This window comes from Marmota flaviventris, chromosome 17, assembly GCF_047511675.1.
Source record: "Marmota flaviventris isolate mMarFla1 chromosome 17, mMarFla1.hap1, whole genome shotgun sequence".
NCBI lineage: Eukaryota > Metazoa > Chordata > Mammalia > Rodentia > Sciuridae > Marmota > Marmota flaviventris.
In genome coordinates, this window is record NC_092514.1 from 59,759,914 (window position 1) to 59,781,096 (window position 21,183).

The following is a 21,183-nucleotide window of genomic DNA, read 5'->3' on the forward strand; positions in this document are numbered from 1 at the left end:
GCAACTGCAAAGTAAATACTGGCCCCAGTCAACCATTTCCAGGTAATCTAGACAAACCTGTCAATAGAATTTTTTCTGTTCCTGAGTGTTTCTCCAGATCCTAGAATGATGCTGGGCACATGTAAACATTAATAATGTACTTTTAAAAAACTTTAGTTGTAGATGGACACAATACCTTTATTTACTTTTATGCTAGGCAAGTGCTGTACCACTGAGCTACAACCCCAGCCCCTAATAATGTTTTTTTGGAGAGGGGTATAGGGATTGAACTCAGGGACACTATTTTGTATTTTATTTAGAGACAGGGTCTCATTGAGTTGCTAAGTGCCTCACCATTGCTGAGGCTGACTTTGAACCCACAATCCTCACCCTCCGAAGCTGCTGGGATTACAGATGTCACCGCACCAGCCCTAATAATGATTTTTGTCAGTGGAGAATGCAAACAGGACAGAGAAAAGCTGTAGTTGAAGTTCACAAAGTGTAATAGCTGGTGTATGAATTGTGCTATGAGCCCAATATTCTGCTACACATGAATTAGCTCTGTGAAATCCACAGAATTGGTTCTACTTTCCCCATTTCACAGATAAGAAAATCAAGGCAGACTTAGAAACTTGCCAAAGGTCACAGATGTATTGAACCCAGGGACACTTAACCAGTCACATCCCCATCCCTTCTTGAGACAGGATCCAAATTGCTTAAGGGCCTTGTTAAGTTGCTGAGGCTGGCTTTGAACTTGATTCTCCTGCTACATTCTCTTGAGTAGTCGGGGTTACAGGTGTGCACCACTGCCTAAGGCTTGTATTAGTTTCTAAGAATTCTTAACCAGTCCAGGATTTGTTATACTGCAGTTACCCAAGAGAAGTGAAGTGCTAATCTTTGGCAAACAGGCCTATTTGGAGTTTTTTTTTTTTTTTTTGGGGGGGGGGAGCAGTATTACGGATTGAACCTTGGGACTTGTGCATGGTAGGCAAGCATTCTACAACAGAACATTTCTAGCCCAAATGGGCCTTTCTGAATCCTAGTTCTACCAAGTGACAGTCCATCTTGAGTGCCAAAGAGTAAAACAGGGTCAGATTAAAAAAAAAAAAGAGGTAAAATCCCAGATCTATGGCCAAATCTTTCCTGTATTGCACAATGGTGATACAATACAGTTCCAAAGTCCCTTGAATCAAACTTTCATGCCAGTCTCTGCCACACTGGCAGAGGGTAAGAGTCTCCTCATCTCCTTTAAAAGACTGCCGTGGGTTTAGGTCTTCCATCAGTTCTTCAGAGTAGTTTGCATTCTAGCGTCACTTGCTTGAAAAACTTGCTGAAGGAGGTTGCCAGCAGTGCATGCCTGTAATCCCAACTATCCAGAAAGCTGAGGCAAGAGAATTGCAAGTTGGAGGCTAGTGGCAGCAACTTAAGGAGACACTGTCTCAAGATAAAGGGGCTGGGGTTGTAGCTCAGTGGCTCTTGCCTTGCATATGTGAGGTACTAGGTTCGATCCTCAGCACCACATAAAGCTATTGTGTCCATTTACAACTAAAATAAATAAATAAATAAATAAGTGCTGGAGATTTAGTTTAGATTGTTTTGCCTAGCATGCATGCGGCCCTGAGTTCAATTCTCAGTACCAAAGACAGAAACACTAGAAATGTAAACTCTGATTCACCAAGTCTGGGGAAAGCTGGACTTTGGCAATCTGTGGGTCAACAAATCATGCAGGTAATCTCCTGTGCTAAGGTGTCAAGTGGGGACAAGTCATGGCTTAGGTTCTCCAGATTTGTTATGTGTAGAAACCAGGAATGCTAAGGAATTCTGCACAGTGGTATACTACCTCAACTAAAAATGTCAGGAGCAGCCTTTTGGGGCAGCAGACCACACTTTACCTATAGAAGGCAGTCACATCATTAAAACATTATCAATCAGTGGACAGAAGTAGTCTTTAAGTCTTACAAAGATTTTTAAATATTCACCCACAGTTCTCTATTTACTAACCAGTTATCTTATCCTATGAATGTTCTCCTTTACCCAGTCTTGTACAACATGTAGACAAAGGTTTTTTTTTTTTTTTAAATTTTGTTTTTAATGATGGAAACAACAACAAAAATATCTAAAACCGAAGCTTCTGGAAGAACCATTTGTTCTTGCCTGTCTTGTACCTAGAAAGGGGAAAAAAAGGGATAGAGATTAAGAATGGAACAAGAAGACCAAACTCTTTCATGTACATTAGTAAAACTATATGCCAACACATACTACCAGAAACCACTTACCTCTCTTCAAACTTAATCTTGGCTTCCCGACGGGCCTTACGTTTAAGAGCAGGGTCTCTGAAGACATCCTTGTTGACGACAGTTTTGTCCAAGGGGATATCGACAGAGTACCTGGGAACAATGGTGGAAAGGTAGGATTAACTAGGGCTTTCACATAACCAAGTCCTCTGTGACACTGGGGTGGTCAGGGTCTGACTCCATAGCAGCTCTCATCAAAAACTGCTAAAGGGGCTGGGGTCAGCAGTAGAGCACTTGCCTAGCATGTGCGAGGTGCTGGGTTCTTTCCTCAGCACCACATAAAAATAAATAAATTAAATAAAGGTATTGTGAACAACTACAACTGGGGGGGGGGGGAACAAAAACAAAACCTGCTAAAGTTGGGGCTGGGGCTCAGTGGTAGAGCGCTTGCCTTGAACACGTGAGTCACTAGGTTCAATTCTAAGTACCATATATAAATGAAAAGTCTAAAGAGCATGGTGGTACATACATATAATCCTACATCTCAGGAGGCAGAGGTGGGAGGATCAAAAGTTCAAGGCCAGCTTAGGCAACTTAGTGAGACTGTCTCAAAATAAAAAAGGGCTGGTGATGTGGTTCAGTGGTTAAGTGCCCCTGGGTTCAATCCCCAGTATCACAAAAATAAATAAGCAAACAAACAAATAAATAAGTAAATGCTGATGCCCGATAACATTCTTTGGAAATCCTCATTTCTAAATATTCATTTACACAAACTCAAGTCATTGAAAAATCTCCTTCTCGACTTTCCACAACTCCTATTTTTTGAGCTAAAAATCATTATACTGGTCCTTTTTTTTTTTTAACTTTCAAAATGGCAGTTGGCTAGGTTTCTATTTATATCCATTTCACTTAGTATTATTCATATTCTGTCAAAGTAGCCAGTAAGGAGCTACCTATATCAATCTCACCATAGTCCAGCACCCAAGAAAGAGCAGTCATATCTTTTAAAATTAAAATTTTAGGTCTGGGGATTGAAGTCACATCTTCACTAGGAAAGTACCTGATCACTGAGCTACATCCCCAGACCCAGCCTGCTCAGCTTTTAGGTTAGTAAACCAAAGCAAATGGGCAGTTCTAGCATGAATTTTAAGATACATGCTGCCAGGCTCTGGCAATAATTGTTCAGGACTCTTGAGGAGGGACAGTGGCAGACAAGGTAGTGGGGATTGAACACAGAGGTGTTTTGCCCCTAAGCTATACCCCGTTTTTGAGACAGTGTCTTCTAAGTTGCCAAGGCTGGCTTTCAAATTGTGGTGATCCTTGTATTTAAACCTCCCCAAGTAGACACAGGCCACCATACCCAAAAGGACTTGTGCATGCAAGGGAAGCACTCTACCAATTGAGCTATATACTCAGTCCAAGGACTCTCAATTCTTATAACCAGTGTACCAAGATAGTCTATGTTTTTCACGGGCTTACTAGGAACCTATGCCTGTGTTTATCATAAAGGTGACGATCTTGGGCTGGGGATGTGGCTCAAGCGTTAGCGCGCTTGCCTGGCATGCGTGCGGCCCGGGTTCGATCCTCAGCACCACATACAAACAAAGATGTTGTGTCCGCCGAAAACTAAGAAATGAATATTAAAAAAAAAAAAAAAAAAATTCTCTCTCTCTCAAAAAAAAAAAAAAAAAGGTGACGATCTTTAGCTAACATAAAGACAGATAAAGAGCAATTTCTTTCTTTCTTTCTTTTTGTTACTGGAGAATTGAACCCAAGGATGTTTTTCTACCACATTCCAAGTCCTTTGCCAAGATAGGCAACTATGCAAGACCCTTCTTTTCCTCAAAAAAGAAAAAAATAGTCCAGACATGTAGTTCAGTGGTAGAGTACTTGCCTAAGATGAGTGAGGCACTGGGTTTAATCCCTAGTACCATGAAAATATAAAAATCACACTCCTATCAATTCTTAAATGCTCACCTTGTGGGCATGAGGTGATTGTAATTATAAACTTTCACAAAAGACTTGATCTTTGACCTTTTGGCGATTTTCTTCTTGCCCATGGCAGCTGTCACTTTGCGGGGATAGCGGTCGATTCCAGCCACCAGAGCATGGCTGTAGGGACGGTCTGATGTGCCATCATCAATATTCTAAATAAACGAGTATTACATTTGTTATTAACTGAGTGCCCGTTTAGGCCCTGTGCTAGATATGTGGAATATGTGTATGTGTCACAACAGCAAGACAGGTGATGTGTGCAACTGGTGTACAAGGAAAACTTTAAAGCCTCTTTGGTGGAGAACGTCTCACATTTGTTTTTATTTTGCATCTTCCCTTCCTCTCTTAAAAACCCTCATGCATCACCATTCCCCGGAAGTAGGTCTTAAATTCCAAGCCTGTCCGCCCTCCACAACCCCTCCACAACCCGCCGGGTCCCCGGATGCAAGGGGGAGGAGGCCGGTGGACTGATACCTTCACAATGACAGCTTTGCGTCCAGAGTAGCGTCCGGCCAGGACCAACACCACCTTCCCGGGTTTCATGAACTTGCCCATTTCTGCAGAGAGCAAGGAGAAGGGAACGCTCAAAAATTCGTTAAGCCAAAGACTCCCGAGCCAACGCCTGCGTGGGCCCGGAACTTCAGACTGCTCACTGCCGTCTTGACGCAAGCCACTCGCAGGCACTGGTCTCGGGAGGGAATCCGCTACGAAGCCGTCAGAGGCCTAGGGACTGAATGCACCCGGCAATTCAGCCCGCAAGCCGAGGATGGATGCGGATTGAAGTCCCTGAGCGAACCTCTACTCACCGACAGCAAGCAGCCGGGGATACAGCAGAAAGGAAGAAAGGATACTTCCGCTAACCTTTCACCCTGCGGAGGAGTGACCTCACTTCCTGGCCCGCCTCTCGGGCCTCGCCTTGATGCGTGTGTTGCACCCAGTTTGTACTGCGAGAGGAAGCTCGGAGGAGAAAGCAGGATTTAGCAGCTTGTTTAGTTGAATCGAACAACTTTGTGTGTGTGTGTGGACTGAGGATTGAACTCAGGGTCGCTCTACCCCTGAGCTACATATACTCCCAGTCCTTTTATTTTATATATATTTTTTTACTTGTACTTGGACACAGTATCTTTATTTATTTTATGTGGTGCTGAGGATCGACCCAGGGACTCGCACGTGTTAGGCAGAGCGCTATACCGCTGAGCCACAACCCCAGCCCATCCTTTTAATTTTTTTAATATTTAATTTTTTGAGGGGTGGGGTACTTGGTATTGAACTCAGGGGAACTCAAGCACTGAGCCACACCCCCAGGCCTTTTTCATATTTTATTAGTAGCAGGGTCTCTCAACTGAGTTTCTTAGCGTCTCACGGTTTCTGAGGCTGGCTTTGAACCCACCAGTCTCCTGAGCCGCTGGGATTACAGGCGTGTGCCACGTGCCCCGCCCCTTTTATTTATTTATTTATTTAAAATATTTATATATATTTTTTAGTTGTAGACGGACACAACATCTTTTTTTCTTTTTTTTTTTAAGTTGTGGTTGGATACAACACCTTTATTTTTATTTATTTATTTTTGTATGGTGCTGTGAATGGAACCCAGCGCCTCACACGTGCTAGGCGAGCGCTCTACCGCTGAGCCACAATCTCAGTCCCCCTTTTTATTTTTTGGTATAAGGTCTCACTAAATTGTGGAGGATTGCTTCGAATTTGCTATCCTTCTGCCTCAACCTCGGTTTTGCTGGGATTGGGAGCCTATGCCACTGCTCCCGGCTTAAAGTTTATTAGCAGCTCTAGCAGTAGATGAAAGAAATCCAGTCTGGTTTATGCTAGCCAGGGCAGGGAGGGCGTGTCTGCTCCACTGTCCCCTTTTTCGTAGTTCTCTTCTCCGACGCTAGGAGGGGGACACAGTCTGAATTTTCCTCCCCCGACCCCCCCCCCCCCAAGGGAACACAATAGGACATTTATTAGTGCCCACTGTGTGCACTATCAGGAGACAGGAGGGAGAGACAAGATTAAATAAGAGCACTTGACTGCAAGATTTAGAGTCTAATGACATCAAATCCATTGCTGACTAGAATAAGCATGAGGGAGGCAGAGGAGGGTAATACCTTGTGCCAGGCCAGGTTAATCTATTTTCATACATTGTGTGATTTGGTCCTCAGAACAACATTAGGTAATAAATACTATTATCTTTCCATTCAGCAATTGAAGAAACTGATTAAAATATTTATATATTTTTTTAAGTTGTAGATGGGGTGGCCCACGCCTGTAATCCAAGCAGCTAGAAGGCTGAGGCAGGAGGATCTTGAGTTCAAAGCCAGACTCAACAATTTGGCGAGGCCCTAAGCAACTAAGGAAGGCCCTGTCTCCAAATAAAATAAAAATGGGCTGGGGATGTGGCTCAGTGGTTGAGCGTCCCTGGGTTCAATCGCTAGTACCAAAATAAAAATAATAAAAAGGGCTGACGATGTAAGTAAGTGATAAATTGTCCCTGGGTAAAATCCCCAGTACTCCTTACAAAAAATTAAAAATTTGCCCAAAGCCCACATCCTCGACAAGTAAGTGGTAGAGCTGGGTCTTGGACTCACAATCTCTGACTCCTAAATCCATACTGTCAACATACTGAGCACTTGCTCTGTGCCATGCAAGATGCTTGGCATTTTATATAAAGTTTGACAGCCTTCTTAATACAACTCTGCATCTTGGGTATTTTCCTCCCATTCAGACACTATGAAATTATGATCCAGAGAGGATCAGTTACCTACTTGAGGTTGATCCTTAATCTGGCACAGATGGGATTCAAATGTAGCTGAGTCAAAGTCTAGCTAGCTCTCACACTTAATTATTTCTCTTTTTTTTTAATTTTAATATTTATTTTTCAGTTTTTGGCTGACACAACATCGTTGTTTGTATGTGGTGCTGAGGATCGAACCTGGGCCGCTCGCATGCCAGGCAAGCGCACTACCGCTTGAGCCACATCCCCAGCCCCCTTAATTATTTCTCATTACTGTCTGCCATCACTCACTGAAGAAGTGTTTTCAGATGGTATTTCAGGTGTTCTCCAAATTAGAGAAACTTTAGGTTTTAGTTATCAGAACACTGAAGAACTGGGCTGGGGATATAGCTCAGTTGGTAGAGTGCTGGCTTGCATGCAAAAGACCCTGCATTCGGTACCCCATCCCCCCCAAAAAAAAACCCCTGAAGAACCTATGACTCTTCTCGAGCACATGTGGACCTATTCCAGGTCCCACTTTTTTTGTTTGTACTGGGGAGATTTTGAGCCCAGTCGTGCTAATTTACCACTGAGCCACATCCCCATCCTTTTTTGAGACACATCTTACTGAGACTGGCAACGGAATTTTCCTTGAAGCCCTCAGAATCCTATTCCTATGGTTTATTACCCTAATTGTGTACTTATATCTCTGTATTTAATTAAAATCATCAGTAGCTCACTGGCAGAATGCCATTGAGTTCAATCCCCAGTACCTCCAAAAAAAAGAAAAACAAAAATCCCTTGTTGGTTCTCTATTCCAAAGTTTGAATTCTCACTTCTTTCCTATTTTTACTGCAGGAAGAACTCTTCCCTGCTCTTCACATACCCTCTCAAATCACTCAAAGTATCAATCTCTAAGTCCTGGAGTCTATTCTTCCTCTCCAAGACTACTTTTTTTTTTTTTTTTTGGCAGTTCTGGGGATTGAACCCAGCGCCTTGTACAGGTGAGGCACTCTACCAACTACACTACGTTCCCAGGCCTCTCTCCAGGACTTTTGTTCAAATCCTATCCATTCTTCAAGGCCATTTCAGAATTCTACCTGGCAGAATTAATCTCTTTTCTTTGTGCTCCCTCAGGAACCCAATGCATACTTACCTTTATTCTAGAACCCAACACATCTTAGTTTGGATTAGTGGTTCTCAAAGTACAGCCCCCTCACCAGCATCAGCATAACTCAGGAAGCTGTTAGAAATGAAACTTCTCAGGCCCCACCTCAGAACTACTGAATAAAAAACTCTTGGGGTGGGACCCAGTTATCTCTATTTTTAATAAGCTCACCCAATTTCTACATTGGTATCTCCTTTGCTAGACTGTTCCTAAGGGCAAATAGTATGTAATCTTTTATTTTTTTCCTTTGCAGTACTTGGTTTGAACTCAGGGGCACTCTATCACTGAGCTACACCCAGCCTTTTAGGATTATTATTATTATTTTGTACCAGGGATTGAACTCAGGGGCACTTGACCACTGAACTACATTCCTAGCCCTTTTTTGTATTTTATTTAGAGACAGGGTCTCACTCACTGAGTTGCTTAGTGCCTCGCTTTTGCTGAGGCTGGCTTGGAACTCTCAATCGTCTTGCTGCAGACACCCAAGCTTCTAGAATTACGTGTGCATCACTGTGCCTGACCCCATACCTTATTTTGAGACAGGGACTAAATTTCCTAGGCTGGCCTTGAATTTGTGATTCTTCTATCTCAGCCTCCTGAATAGGTGGGATTACAAGTGTGCTCCACCACACCCAGCAGGCCCAGCCCTTTTACTGGATACAAATTCATCTCTTTCTTCTCAAATCTTCATTTCCTTATACTTGCATTGATTGTCCTTCCTTCCCCCTCCCTTGTCCTGTCTCACCCCAAGCACCTAGCAGACATCTGACTGTTGGAATGTTGGTAGGACTGCCTGTTATTAAACACCTCTAGGTTTCATGAAGGACTTAGCAGAGTAATGCCTGTTAGCATAGTTCTTTGGCAGCTGAAATTGCTATCAAATATGCAGAAAATATTGTTTCCTCTGCAAAGTGAGAGTAAAGGGGTAGATAAGAGAGAAAAAACAAAAGACCTAGAAACTGCATGATACAATGAAGTAACATGAAAAAGGCCAGAGGCTTTGCATTCAGGCAATATGAATTCAAATTCCAGCTCTTTCGTCATCATGTAAATCTTGAGAAAATATTCCTCTTCAGTTCAGGGTCTTTAGCTGTAAAGTGAAGAAAGTACTGTCCCCTTCTTTTAAGTAGCAAGTATTAAATTAGGATGACACAAAAATGTTTCCCATCATGTCATCACAAAGACTTAGTGTAATTGAGTTTTTGTGAAAATCAGAAAAAGACAACACTAGGGTTATAAACCTATCCTAAATGACTTTGAGACAAAAGGATTTAAAAGTTCCAATTTAAAAGCAGCATGTGTGGTAACATCTATTGTGGGGATGGAATTACAGGGTTACATAAGAGGGATAATGTCTGGGGCAGTTTTTAGTGGACTTATTCTGGTGGCAACAACACCTCGCCACTGCCCCCCCCCAACCCCAAACACTACTGTCACCAAATCTGAGTTGATCCAGGACAGAGGGGAAGCAGACAGTTTCTAATACTGATATGGATCAGATGGACTGTTAAAGCCAGACAGACTTATAAACTAAAGTTGAGGGGTTTCACAGTCTTTGCAGAGAAACTACATAAAATACTATGATTTTATTAGCAGCCACAGATGTACCATTTTTCACAATTTTTTTTTTTTTTGTGGTGCTGGGGATGGAACCCAGGGCCTCATGTGTGCTAGGCAAATGCTCTACTCTAAGTTACATTCCCAGCCCCTTACACTTATCTTGTTTCATAGGAAAATTAGACTAATTCTAATGAAATATCAATAATGTACCTTAAATAAGTAATGATGCTGGAAAAGTTTAAGTTAAAATGTCCTACATAATAGTGCAGAAACTAAGTGCAGCTGGCAATTTCATACATGAAAATAATGCTGAATATTTAGTGTTTGGAGCAATATATTTTACCCATCTTTGGACAGTCCTGGAGCAGTACCCACCACAAGCTGAATGAAAGAGAAACTAAAAAGGCTAAAATATTGAAGACCCAAAAGGACCACTCTAGAGTCAGTTAATAATGAAACACTGGTCTGTAAACAGTGATCTGCCATAGTTCCAATCCCCAATGCAGTCCTCACTGCAAGATCAGATCTCTTCCATCATTTAGCCTCCAGGACAAGTGGTGCTTAGAGATTCACAACCCAGGGTGCATAGCCCCTAGTTACTGATACCTACTCCTATACATATTTGAGCAGCAAGAATTCTCTTGAGAAGTATATCTTGAAAACATTTCCTTCAACAGACCGTCAGTCTTATTGAGAGGAACACAGAAGAAAGTACTTGCTAGAGGACATAATATCAGACGTGGGTTCCCATTCCTCATAAACAACAACAACAAAAAAAACCCTGTTTGCACTATGAGGACTACCTTATCAGGAAGATTTCAGTTCTTACTATTCAAGAAAAGAGGCTTATATTAACTTGTGGTTAACTCCCTTTAAAAAGTTATTTTCAACCAGGTGCAGTAGAGCATGCCTATAATCTCAAGATACTCTGGAGCTGAGACAGAAGGATCAAAAGTTCAAGGTCAGCCTCAAGAACTAGGCAAGACCCTGTCTTAATATAAAAAATAAAAAGGGTTGCGGGTATAGCTCAATGATAAAGTGCCTCTGGGTTTAATTCCCAGTACTAAAAAAAAAAAAAAAAGAGAGAGAGAGAGAGAGAAATATTATTCTCAGATATTCACATTCTTAAAATTTACAGGAAGCCTTGGAATATACAGTCTTCTCTGACATTGGAATCAGGAAGAAAGAGGAATCAATATTTGTAAAAAGAATTTAAATTCTTGACCTAAACTTTCTAAATTTCAAACTTGCTTCATATAAAGGAAGATAGTTCCCAACTTGACTAACAGGAGTCTCAACACAAATATATCTCTGAAACAACAATTCATTCATGTTGTCACTTACTGCCATGGAATGATTAGAGCAACCCAAGTTTTCTAAATATCAGATATGGCACAATAAGTTGAGACATTAGCTGTGTGCCCTGATTCCTTTTACACAGGCTCAAACACATATGCCCACATGTACATTGCAGTGAATGCTGAGACAGAAAATTTTGTTTATTTATTGAACTAACCTAGAGCCTTGTTTATCCTAAGCAGGAGCTCTACCCCTGAGTCACACCTCCGACCCTGAAAACCTTTTTATTTTTATTTTACTTTATTTTTTGGTACTGGGGATTGAAACCAGGGGCACTCTGCTACTATGTCATATCCCCAACCCTTTTCATTTTTTATTTTGAGACAGAGTCTCTGTTAAGTTGCCAAGGCTGGCCTTGAACTTACGATCCTCCTATCTCAGCCTTCTGAGTCACTGGAATTATAGGCATATGCCACCGCAACCAGTTGTGAGAACCTTTCAAATAAGAGGGTCTCCAGCACATCTTTCCAAGATACTAACTTGATGGAGGGAAAATATTTTGCTGGCCACCTAAGCAGAGTATAGAAAAAATGTCTTTCATCCCTCCTCAGACCACTTTCTCTTATTCTAGAAGTCTAACACATCTACAGAGTGAGGAGCTGTCCAGGCAGTCTCATCAAAAGGCATCCTTGATGTTCTTCAGTTGGCGCACGGCTAAGTCCACAGGGAGGCTAAATTTGAGGCTGCTGAGGCGACTGAGCAGGTTGAGGGCACTCTCGAAGCCTGTGTGGGCCATATAGCTCCAGGGCTGGTAGTGTGGTTCAATGAGTGATCCTGACTTACAGATGAGGTTCACCCAGGATACTAGACGCTGTTCATTCAGGGCCATGCACACTAAGGCTTTCAGCTCTGAGTCTGCACTGCGCTTGAAAGGGTCATGCTCTGTCAGCACCATGTGGATGGCTGTCAGTAGACTCTGTTTGGGGGTCACAATAGTGCCACCCGTAACGGGCAGGGCAAAGGACTGGGACAGCTTCCGGGCTGGGGATTCCACATAAGCACGGCCGTTCTTAGCATGGTAGTACTTTACAAAGAGCTCCCAGGGATGCATGGTCTCAGGGGCTGAGGAGAAGGCTGGCAACAAACAAGCAATGGGGGCCATGACAAGGCTCATCCCAGGGGAAGAAGCATAGAGTCCATGGGCCAGCAGGTCCCTCACAGCCACTGTTAGTTCCTTCCGCACAGCCGTGGTCAGCTCATCCTTGCCTCCCAGAGAGAGGTCCTGGAGGTTGGCAGAGGTGATGACATGGTCATGTGACTGGTATCTCAAGGCTAACTGTTTCACTCTATCTACTGACACCTCCAGCTTCTTCAGTAACGGGGAATAGTCTCTGTCGGCCTGGCCTCTCTGCCATAGGGTTTGAGGGATCTGGCCTGTGGCACAACCAAACTGGCTAACAGCAAAGATCTGGAGCACAGCCAACGCTCTCCTCATCAGGTGTAGCCCCGTCTCCCGGACTCTCTTCACATCTTCTGTCTTCACTGTTTATAAAAGATAATGGCTGGTCAGTAGGAGGCCATAATGGCACAGAGGAACATTCTGTAAGTAACAGGGTGAGATCAAGTCTTGCTTCTGTGCAATAGTATGTGTGACACACAAAGGCAAGACTCATCTAAGATGTAGTTGAACTGACTTATATTTTTAGTAATTGTGGCTGCATTGAGATAAAATTCATGTTTTACATAATTTACCCACTTAAAGTGTACAATCTAGTGGGTTTTGGTTTGTTTTCTTTTTGTTTGTTTTTTGATACTGGGAATTGAACCTAGGGCCTTGTGCATGCTAAGTAAGTATTCTACCATTAAGCTACCCATCCCAGCCCTGGTGTTTTTTTTTACTATATTCAGTTGTGCAACCATTGTGGTAATCAATTATAAAATGTTTTCTTCATCCCCCTCCCCCCCAAAAAAAATTCTGCACCATTAGCATTTCCCCATTTCTTCCCCATACCTAAACAATCACTAATCTACTTTCTGTCTCTATGGACTTTCCTGTTCTGGAAGGTGCACTTACTTTTGCTGTTTCCTGGAGGCAGTCTGCTGCTGCCTGTTCTGGTGGAGCCATTTCCTGTCTTCCCACTGGCCTTGCACTCACACTGTCCACCACCTGTCTGTAAGGGGCTTCCTACTTCATCTGTAATCAGAAGTTACAAAGGTGAGACAGTTATTTAGTCTATGTGGCAAATTTTTAAAGGAAAAATACTATTTAATGATGTCAGGCTGGAGTTGTGGCTCAGTAATAAAGCACTTGCCTAGCCATGTGTGAGGCATGGGGTTCGATTCTCAGCACCACATGAAAGCAAATAAATAGGGGATGGAGTTGTGGCTCAGTGGTAGAGACCTTGCCTAGCATGCATGAGGCACTGGGTTCGATCCTTGGCACCACATATACAAATAAAATAAATGTATTGTGTCCATCTACAACTAAAAAAAAAAAAGCAAATAAATAAAACAAAGGCATTGTGTCCGTCTGCAACTAAAAAAATTTTAACAAATATTTAATGATATCTACTGTATGCCAAAAATCTTATAAATTCTTATTTCATTGCATAAAATAGTGACTGACATATTGTAGTTGGCTCAATAAATATTTGTTTAGTAAATGAAGCTTGAATAATCATTTTTCAGATGAGAGAAACTAAAGGGGGGGGTTGGAGGGGAAGGGAGGGGGCATGGGGTAATTAATGATGGTGGAATGTGATGATCATTATTATCCAAAGTACAGGTATGAAGACACGAATTGGTGTGAATATACTATGTATACAACCAGAGGTATGAAAAATTGTGCTCTATATATGTAATAAGAATTTTAAGTATTCCACTGTCATATATAAATAAAAATAAATAAATAAATAAATAAATAATTGAAAGAAACAAAAGCAGTTAGTAACCCGCCCAAAGATATAAAGCCAGGAAGTGGCAGAACTGGAACTTTATCTGGTTCTAAAACCCGTGTTCCTTCTACTCTATCATGCAGGTAAGAACTCTTAAATAGTACATTAAGAACTAGCAATGTAACAGTGGTCCACTTTATGCTTTGAATGTAGCCCTTGCTGTTCTACTACTGCAACTTATTTTTAAAATGGACATGTTTCTTTCTCTTCCTCTCTCCCTGCTCCACCCTAATCTCTCCTAGTCCCTAATCTCAGGGGAAAACAGGATTCCCCATTTTAAGCAGATTTACCTATCCTTGAGTACACACCCACCATAGGAACAAAGCAAGCCAGACTTTGGGGATGGTACCAGAAGATCTCAGAAATGACTATCTCCCATATTAACAAGTGAATTAGAACTCCAACAGAAAACAAGTGGAATGTAGCCTTTGAATCACCTCTTTTAAAAGCCCCCTGTTCCTGCTGATGGGGGGAATCACAGCCTGTGTTTCTCCTTTGCTAGCAAAGCAATACAACTTAAAAAAAAAAAAAAAAAAAAAAAGACCTAGCACCTTAGCCAGGGCCAGTGGTGCGTGGTGTATGCCTATAGTCTACTAGTCTACTTGGGGTGTGGGAAAATTGCTTAGACCCACAAATTCAAGGTCAGCCTGGGCAATACTAAGAGAACCAGTCTGAAAAAAGAAAAACATAACTGGTACCTTTAGGTATTAGTACTCAGAATAAATATAATTAGTATGACATCCATCCACCCTTCTATCTCCAATCTCTTCTCTGACCTTGGATAAAGCTGATGAACATCTCAAGATCTCGGATCTGGGTTTTCAGTTGCTCAACCAATTGTTCTTTCACTCGGGCTGGGTTGACAATTTGAGCCACTGCTGCATCCACACGCTGACGAAGCTCTTCAGTGGATAGGGAACTGATGTCCTCATTCAGATTCATGTCCAGTTTCTTTATTAACTCATCTATGATCACCTATCAGGACCATAAGCAATGAACATACACTTTAGAATTCTCAAAGGGTTAGAAAGAAGGGTTAGAAAGAAGAATCTTTTTTTTTTCCCCTTTTTTTTTTTAAAGAGAGAGGTGAGAGACAGAGAGAGAGAGAGAGAGAGAGAGAGAGAGAGAGAGAGAGAGAGAGAGAGAGAGAGAGAGAGAGAGAATTTTATAATCATTATTTTTTAGTTTTTGGCAGACACAACATCTTTGTTTGTATGTGGTGCTAAGGATCGAACCCGGGCCGCACGCATGCCAGGCGAGCGCGCTACCACTTGAGCCACATCCCCAGCCCCAGAAAGAAGACTCTTAAGCAAGGAGTATATCTTTAAATGGAAATCAAAACTCAGCAGACCTCCAAATTTGTGAGAATATCCAACTGTTGATCAAGATCAGGCTCTACTACTTTTAACATAACAAGAACCTTTAGTTCCTCTCTGATAGAAATGGCTCCTTTTACACACTGTAATTTTTTTACCAGGACAATCAGCTTTCACTCAGTAAAACAAAAGTATGAATAACCCAAAGAGGCCTCACATTTAGTTTCCTCTAAAGGTTTCCAAGAGAATGTATACTGATTTTTCTTAAAATCTTTTCTCTTCTTACTTTAGACAACCAAAGGACAACTCCATAAAACATCAAGGTATATTACAGCGCAAATTTTCGAGCAACATTATTAGAAACAATTTGAACATGTATTTTCCATGTGTAAATAAAGAATGGCTCTATATGAGAGTAAAATTTCCTTTTGATTTGAACCAGTAGGGATTCTCAGTGAGGCCACAGGTAAACTGAACTTGGAGAAGCTATTCTGGGAATGTTGGCAGGGACAAGTTAACCTTGTGTAATGATGGAGGTGCCTCTGAGGCCTGCTCACCCTCTGTCTTTCCAAGACCACAGATTGAGGCAGGGAGTCGTAACTGCCCTCTTGATAGGCAAATGTTTCCAGGTCATCTAGCTGAGTCTTGAGCTGTAATATCAGTTCCTTCTGTTTCTCCCTCTGGGTTTCCAGACGCTCTTGTTTTTCCCGCTCACTCTAAGAAAAGAAAAATACTTGGTCCATTTCACAGAAGAGAAACTCAAGACACATTAAGAATCTTTTTGGTTGGCTATGGTTATGCACATCTGTAATCCCAAAACTCAGGAGCATGGCAAGTTTGAGGTCAGCCTCAGCAATTTAGCAAGGCCCTAAGCAAAATAGTGAGACCCTGTCTCAAAATAAAAAATAAAGAGAGCTGGAAATGTAGCTCAATGGTAAAGTACCCCTATATTCAATCCCCTGTGCCAACAAAACAAAAACACCCCCCTCAAACCAATAATGATCAGGAAAATATGAAACACTCAATTGACAAGATAGGTCGAAAGTAATAATAATTATTCCACCCAAGGTGATTTATTTATTTATTTTGAAACAGGTCTCACTGTGTTGCCCAGACTGGTCTTGGGCTCGTGGGCTCAAGTGTTCCTCTTATTCCAGCACCTCCCACCAGCAGCTAGGACTATAGGCTGGGTGCACCAGCTATAGGGCAATTTATTATATACACGTTTTCTTAAAGAAGTTCTGGTGCTGGAGGCATAGCTTGGTGATACAGCACTTGCCTATATGCAAGCCCTGTATTTGATCCCCAGCACTGAAAAAAAAAACAAAAACAAAAAAAAGAAAAAACACAAAGTGTCTGTCCTTTATTGGAAACAGGATATAAATACAAAGAAGTCTTTTGTTAAAACTTTTTGTTTTTTAAAGGTCTAGTTGGGATAGAGACAACCCGTTCTTAGCCAAGAGTGCCTCCCAGGAATTAAACATGCCATCATCCACAACCAAAGACCATAGCTTAACTCCTGAATACCTTGTGCAGCTAAATTTTGCAAGAGAATCTGGGGGTCAGGGTTTAAAGAAAGGCTTTTTAACTCATAACCAATTTTCTTAAGGTTCAAATCTCCTCCATTTCCTCTGATAAGATTATAGGATACTTAAAAAAAATTAAAACAATCAAATGAAGGTGCCAGTGAGAAACATCTACAAGTAATGGGGTGGGAAGGTCATGATCACTGTTATTTATTTATTTGTGGGCAGTGCTTTGGATCCAACCCAGGGCCCTATGCAATCTACTACTAAGTTATGTATCCCCAGCCCCTTGTTTTGTTAAGTCTGGTTAAGATCTTCTAGAAGTAATTCCTTTTTTTGCTATTGGCTACCAGATAATTTCTACACTTAAATTATTAAAAAATCTTCAAGATGATAAAGTCCTGCTAATATATTCTTAGATACTAGCTTTTCCTTGCCTTTCTTGACTATCAAAACCAAAAAAGCAGGTGCTGGGGGCATAGCTCAGAAGTAGAGCACTTCTCCTGAATATCTGAGGCCCTGGATTTGATCCCAGCACTGCAAAACAAATAAATTTAAAAAAATAAAATTTAAAAAAGCTAAACCGGCAAGTTATTTGTAGGTATAAGGCTACATTTTAAACTAGAAGTCTATAACAGTATTAAATTTAACCTTAAAAAGGTACTTACCAAGCCCTCCAGAAGTAATGCATGAGAGAAAAAAATGAAAAGCAACAAATTTAACTTTTTGTTCAAGTATTTATAAAGCAATCCTCTTGCATTAGCTTTGCTCAACACAAAAGCAAGTCTTTCTTTAGGATACCCTTCTCCAAACCTTTCTGTTACAGTTTTTTCCTGGAATCCTGTCCTCTTTCCCCTACTTCGTAAAGTCTTAGCTTGCCTTTAAGAAGTTTTCCTGATTTCTCCAGGCAGGATGAATAATTTCCTCCTCAGTATTTTGCACACACTTTTATGATTCTGCCTCCAGTAATTTCTCAGCTTCTTAAGGGTAAGGGCCTTGACTTTGATTACCAATACCAAGTACAGTGACCAGCATAGGATGAGTTCTCAGTACTTTTTTTTCCTCCCAGTACTGGGGATTGAACCCAGGGGTGATGTACTTCTGAGCTATATCTCCAGTCTTTTTTTAATTTTTTGGTTTGAGACAGGATCTCCACAGGTTGCTGAGGCTAGCCTCAAACTTGAGATTTTCCTGCCACCTCAGCCTCTTTAGTCACTGGGGTTTCAGGTGTGTACCACTGCTCCTGGCTTCTCAGTACCTATTTGTTACATGTTACTGAACTACATTAGGTAGTGAATGACAAATTCCAAATAATGAACTCTGACTGAAGGAAGTTATCTAACTAGCCTAAGGAGAAAGACCTGGGAAAATAGACTTTATTTCTGTTTTCATTGTATCCCAACTTTGTGAAGCCAAAGAAGAAAGAAATCAGACATAAATCATAATTCTGTTTTCAGGACTAAATCTGCTGAGTTCTATCTCTTGCTATGGTAGCTATGGTAGCTATGGTATGATATTTGCTGGAGTGTGGGGCAATAAATTTAATAGGAGAGAACAATGAGCTCTGGTGCAAAGCAGGAAATAATAGATATCATTCCTAGTGTGAACTGAGATACAATATTGGCTTAAAAAAATTGGGGAGACTGGGGATGTAACTCAGTCATATGGCTTTGCCTAGCATTCGTGAGGCCCTTGGTTCCATTCCCAGCACTATCACCAACACAACAACAAAATGGAACCAATAAGTAAATTATTCAGTTCAAAGATGTTCCCCACTTAGTTACTACCTGTTCACAGGTCAACATATGCACATAAGATTCTATCTGTTTATTAGGTAGACCCACTAGTTTTTTTTTTGTTTGTTTGTTTGTTTGTTTAAGTGTTACCCTGAGAGACTGAGGCAGAAGGATCTCAAGTTCAAGACCAACCTCAGCAATTTAGTGAGACCCTGTCTCAAAATAAAAAACCATCTGGGCATGGTGGCACATGCCTATAATCCTGGTGAATTGGAAGGTTGAGTCAGGAGTGCGAAGTTGAGTCAGGGACACTCTACCACTGAGCCATATTTCCAACACTTTTTATTTTTAATTTTGATACAGAGTCTCATTAAATTGCTGTGGCTGGCCTCCTCTTGCCTCAGCCTCCTAAGTCACTGGGATTACAGGAATGAGCCACCACCCTAGTTAGGAGGACAGCAAGTTTGTGGCCAGCCTTGGAAACTTAGGCCCTGTTTCAAAAGAAAAAATATAAAAGGTCTGGGGAGGCTCAGTAGCAGAGCACCCCTGGGTTTAATTCCACAGTACCAAAAATAAATAAATAAACAAACAAAAATCAATAAATAAAAAGGGCTGGAGACTTTGCTCAGTGGGAGTACACCCCTGAATTCAATTCCCAGTACTGCAAAAAACAACTGATTAAAAACATTTTAAAAATAAATAGTGCTACACTGTTTCTGAAAGTGAAAATGAACAATGAAGTGTGCCATATTCACATAGAATCTTTGGTGCTTTTCCATCCTGAAATGGACCTTGCAAAACTAATTCTCTTTTCTAATCTTCAAGTCTGGCAATTTAAGGTGGCTATTCCTTGTGTACTTATCTGTGGATGTGGAAAAAAGGGTGGAACAGTAAATACAGGATTGCACTGAAAACTGTTCTGATTAAAATAAGTCAATATCTGCTGCTGATAAACTTTGTTGGCTAAAATCAATTTGAGTGGGAAGAAAGCCACATGTGAGTTGTAATTTGAAGAGTAAAAAGGCAGTGTGTTTCAACGCCTCCAACAAGCTACCTACATGAATTCACTTCCAGAGATTCAAAACTTGTAAGGAAACTTTTTCTTGGTGTGGAATACATAGTTTCATTGCTTCTCAACGCAGGGAAACTGAATCCATCTTGTCAGTTACTAGAGGACCTCATTTAGAATATCTAGTTATTAAGCAGGATGAAAGAGCAGTTTGAAAATACCAATGTTAGGATTTTTTTTTTTTTTTTTTTTTTTTTAGAGAGAGAGAGAGAGATAATTTTTTAATATTTATTTTTAGATTTCGGCTGACACAACATCTTTGTTTGTATGTGGTGCTGAGAATCGAACCCGGGCCGCACACATGCCAGGCGAGCACGCTACTGCTTGAGCCACATCCCCAGCCCCAATGTTAGGAAATTTATATAATCAGGTGTCATGTTTTTTTCAGTTAATAGGAGATTGTGCTGTTCATCCAAGTTCTCACCAGATAAGAGGGTATAAAGATTAAAGACTACCTAGATTTACAGGAAAGCACAGAAATTAATCTAAATTTCCACGGATTCCAGTTCACTTTCCAATTCTAATCCCCATAGTCAGAGTACCCCATCAACAAAAGTGTTTAAGACTGAGAGTGTAGCTCCATGATAGATCCCGTGCGTAGCAAGCGCAAGGCGCTGGATTCAATCTCCAGCACCAAAAAAGGTGGCCAGGATTTTTTTTTTTTTTTAATGAGGAGCGGGTAAGGTAAGTGGGAGCACCGCTGCACTCGTTGTCCCGTTGTCTTCTCAATACTCTGCTCCCTCTCCTCGCATCATCAGAGCACTTTTCCCATACCTTCAGTATGCACCTCTCACAAGTTCCCTGGCCGCTTAGTTCTCTTATGCCATCCACATCTGGCTCCAGTCTCCCTGTCTCTGACATATCCATAACCGCCTAGTTGAGTCTGTTCTCTCCTTTATACTTCCGTCTGCGTTAGCAACGCCACTCACTTAACTCCCTATTCCTAAATCTCTTGGGGCCCAGCCCCGGCGGCTCACCTGGTCCTCACCCCGCAACCGTGGCCGGTCCCCGGGCAGCCTGTCGCCCTCGTCGCTGGCAGGGTTCCCGGGCCCCTCGTAACCCAGGACGTGAGGGCAGCCGCGGAAGGCGAATTCTTCCAGCTCGCGCAAGAGGCGCTGCTGCTCCGCCGGTGCTCCCCGCACCACCTGGCGCAGGCGGAACTGCACCTGCGCGAAATGCGAGGACAGCGCGAGTAGCGCTGAATCCAGCCGCCGCCGCTCGGCCCGCAACCGCCGCAAGGTACAGCTGGGCGAGTCCGGCGGGGAACACCGGGCCGTGCCGGGCTCCTCGGCTGCCGCCTCTTCCGAAAATGCAGACACCCCAGGCCCGGTCTCGGCCACCGCCCCTACTGGGGCCCAGCGCACCGCCTCGCATGGTGGCAGCAATTCCTCTTCCTCCTCCTCTTCGTCCTTTGCTTTTGCCTCAACAGCCGCCACCACCGCTACCGATTCCTCAGCAGCGTCCACAGCAGCCATCTTTCCGGAAACACTGCTGAACGTCAGCCGCGCCCCCTTACTGCCATGGCAACGGCGCGCAGGCAGGGAAAAAGGGGAGGAGTGGAGGGCGGGGCTTAAAATTGGGTCGTACCCAAGGGCAGTCCTCCCGAGGGCAGTACGCCCCTCAGGAACTTCTTTCGAGCC

General features: G+C 42.2%; 2 protein-coding genes across 2 annotated transcripts; both read right to left on the reverse strand.

Annotated features, from left to right (window-relative positions):
- Positions 1–1,926: 1,926 nt before the first annotated feature.
- On the reverse strand, positions 1,927–5,120 carry Rpl27 (ribosomal protein L27). The gene is made up of 5 exons (XM_027947161.2): positions 5,015–5,120; positions 4,683–4,765; positions 4,191–4,360; positions 2,256–2,366; positions 1,927–2,144 (listed from the first exon to the last, which is right to left on the reverse strand). Exons 2-5 carry the CDS (start codon positions 4,761–4,763, stop codon positions 2,096–2,098), a joined length of 411 nt encoding a protein of 136 aa, XP_027802962.1. The 5' UTR covers positions 4,764–4,765; positions 5,015–5,120; the 3' UTR covers positions 1,927–2,095.
- A 4,839-nt stretch (positions 5,121–9,959) lies between these two features.
- Rundc1 (RUN domain containing 1) lies at positions 9,960–21,034 on the reverse strand. The gene is made up of 5 exons (XM_027947114.2): positions 20,521–21,034; positions 15,770–15,928; positions 14,673–14,871; positions 13,017–13,136; positions 9,960–12,484 (listed from the first exon to the last, which is right to left on the reverse strand). The coding sequence occupies exons 1-5, from the start codon at positions 21,016–21,018 to the stop codon at positions 11,619–11,621; spliced, it is 1,842 nt and encodes a 613-aa protein (XP_027802915.2). The 5' UTR covers positions 21,019–21,034; the 3' UTR covers positions 9,960–11,618.
- Positions 21,035–21,183: the final 149 nt, after the last annotated feature.

Excerpts from the sequence above, each read along its gene's own strand:
- Rpl27 (XM_027947161.2), bottom strand. The coding sequence starts at position 4,763 with ATGGGCAAGTTCATGAAACCCGGGAAGGTGGTGTTGGTCCTGGCCGGA. Across the intron at positions 4,361-4,682 it reads GCAAAGCTGTCATTGTGAAG|AATATTGATGATGGCACATC; the intron begins GTATCAGTCCAC and ends TCGTTTATTTAG. Across the intron at positions 2,367-4,190 it reads AATCACCTCATGCCCACAAG|GTACTCTGTCGATATCCCCT; the intron begins GTGAGCATTTAA and ends CATTGTTCCCAG.
- Rundc1 (XM_027947114.2), bottom strand. The coding sequence starts at position 21,018 with ATGGCTGCTGTGGACGCTGCTGAGGAATCGGTAGCGGTGGTGGCGGCT. Across the intron at positions 13,137-14,672 it reads GTTCATCAGCTTTATCCAAG|ATGAAGTAGGAAGCCCCTTA; the intron begins GTCAGAGAAGAG and ends TTCTGATTACAG. Across the intron at positions 12,485-13,016 it reads GCCTCCAGGAAACAGCAAAA|TGAAGACAGAAGATGTGAAG; the intron begins GTAAGTGCACCT and ends TTTTATAAACAG.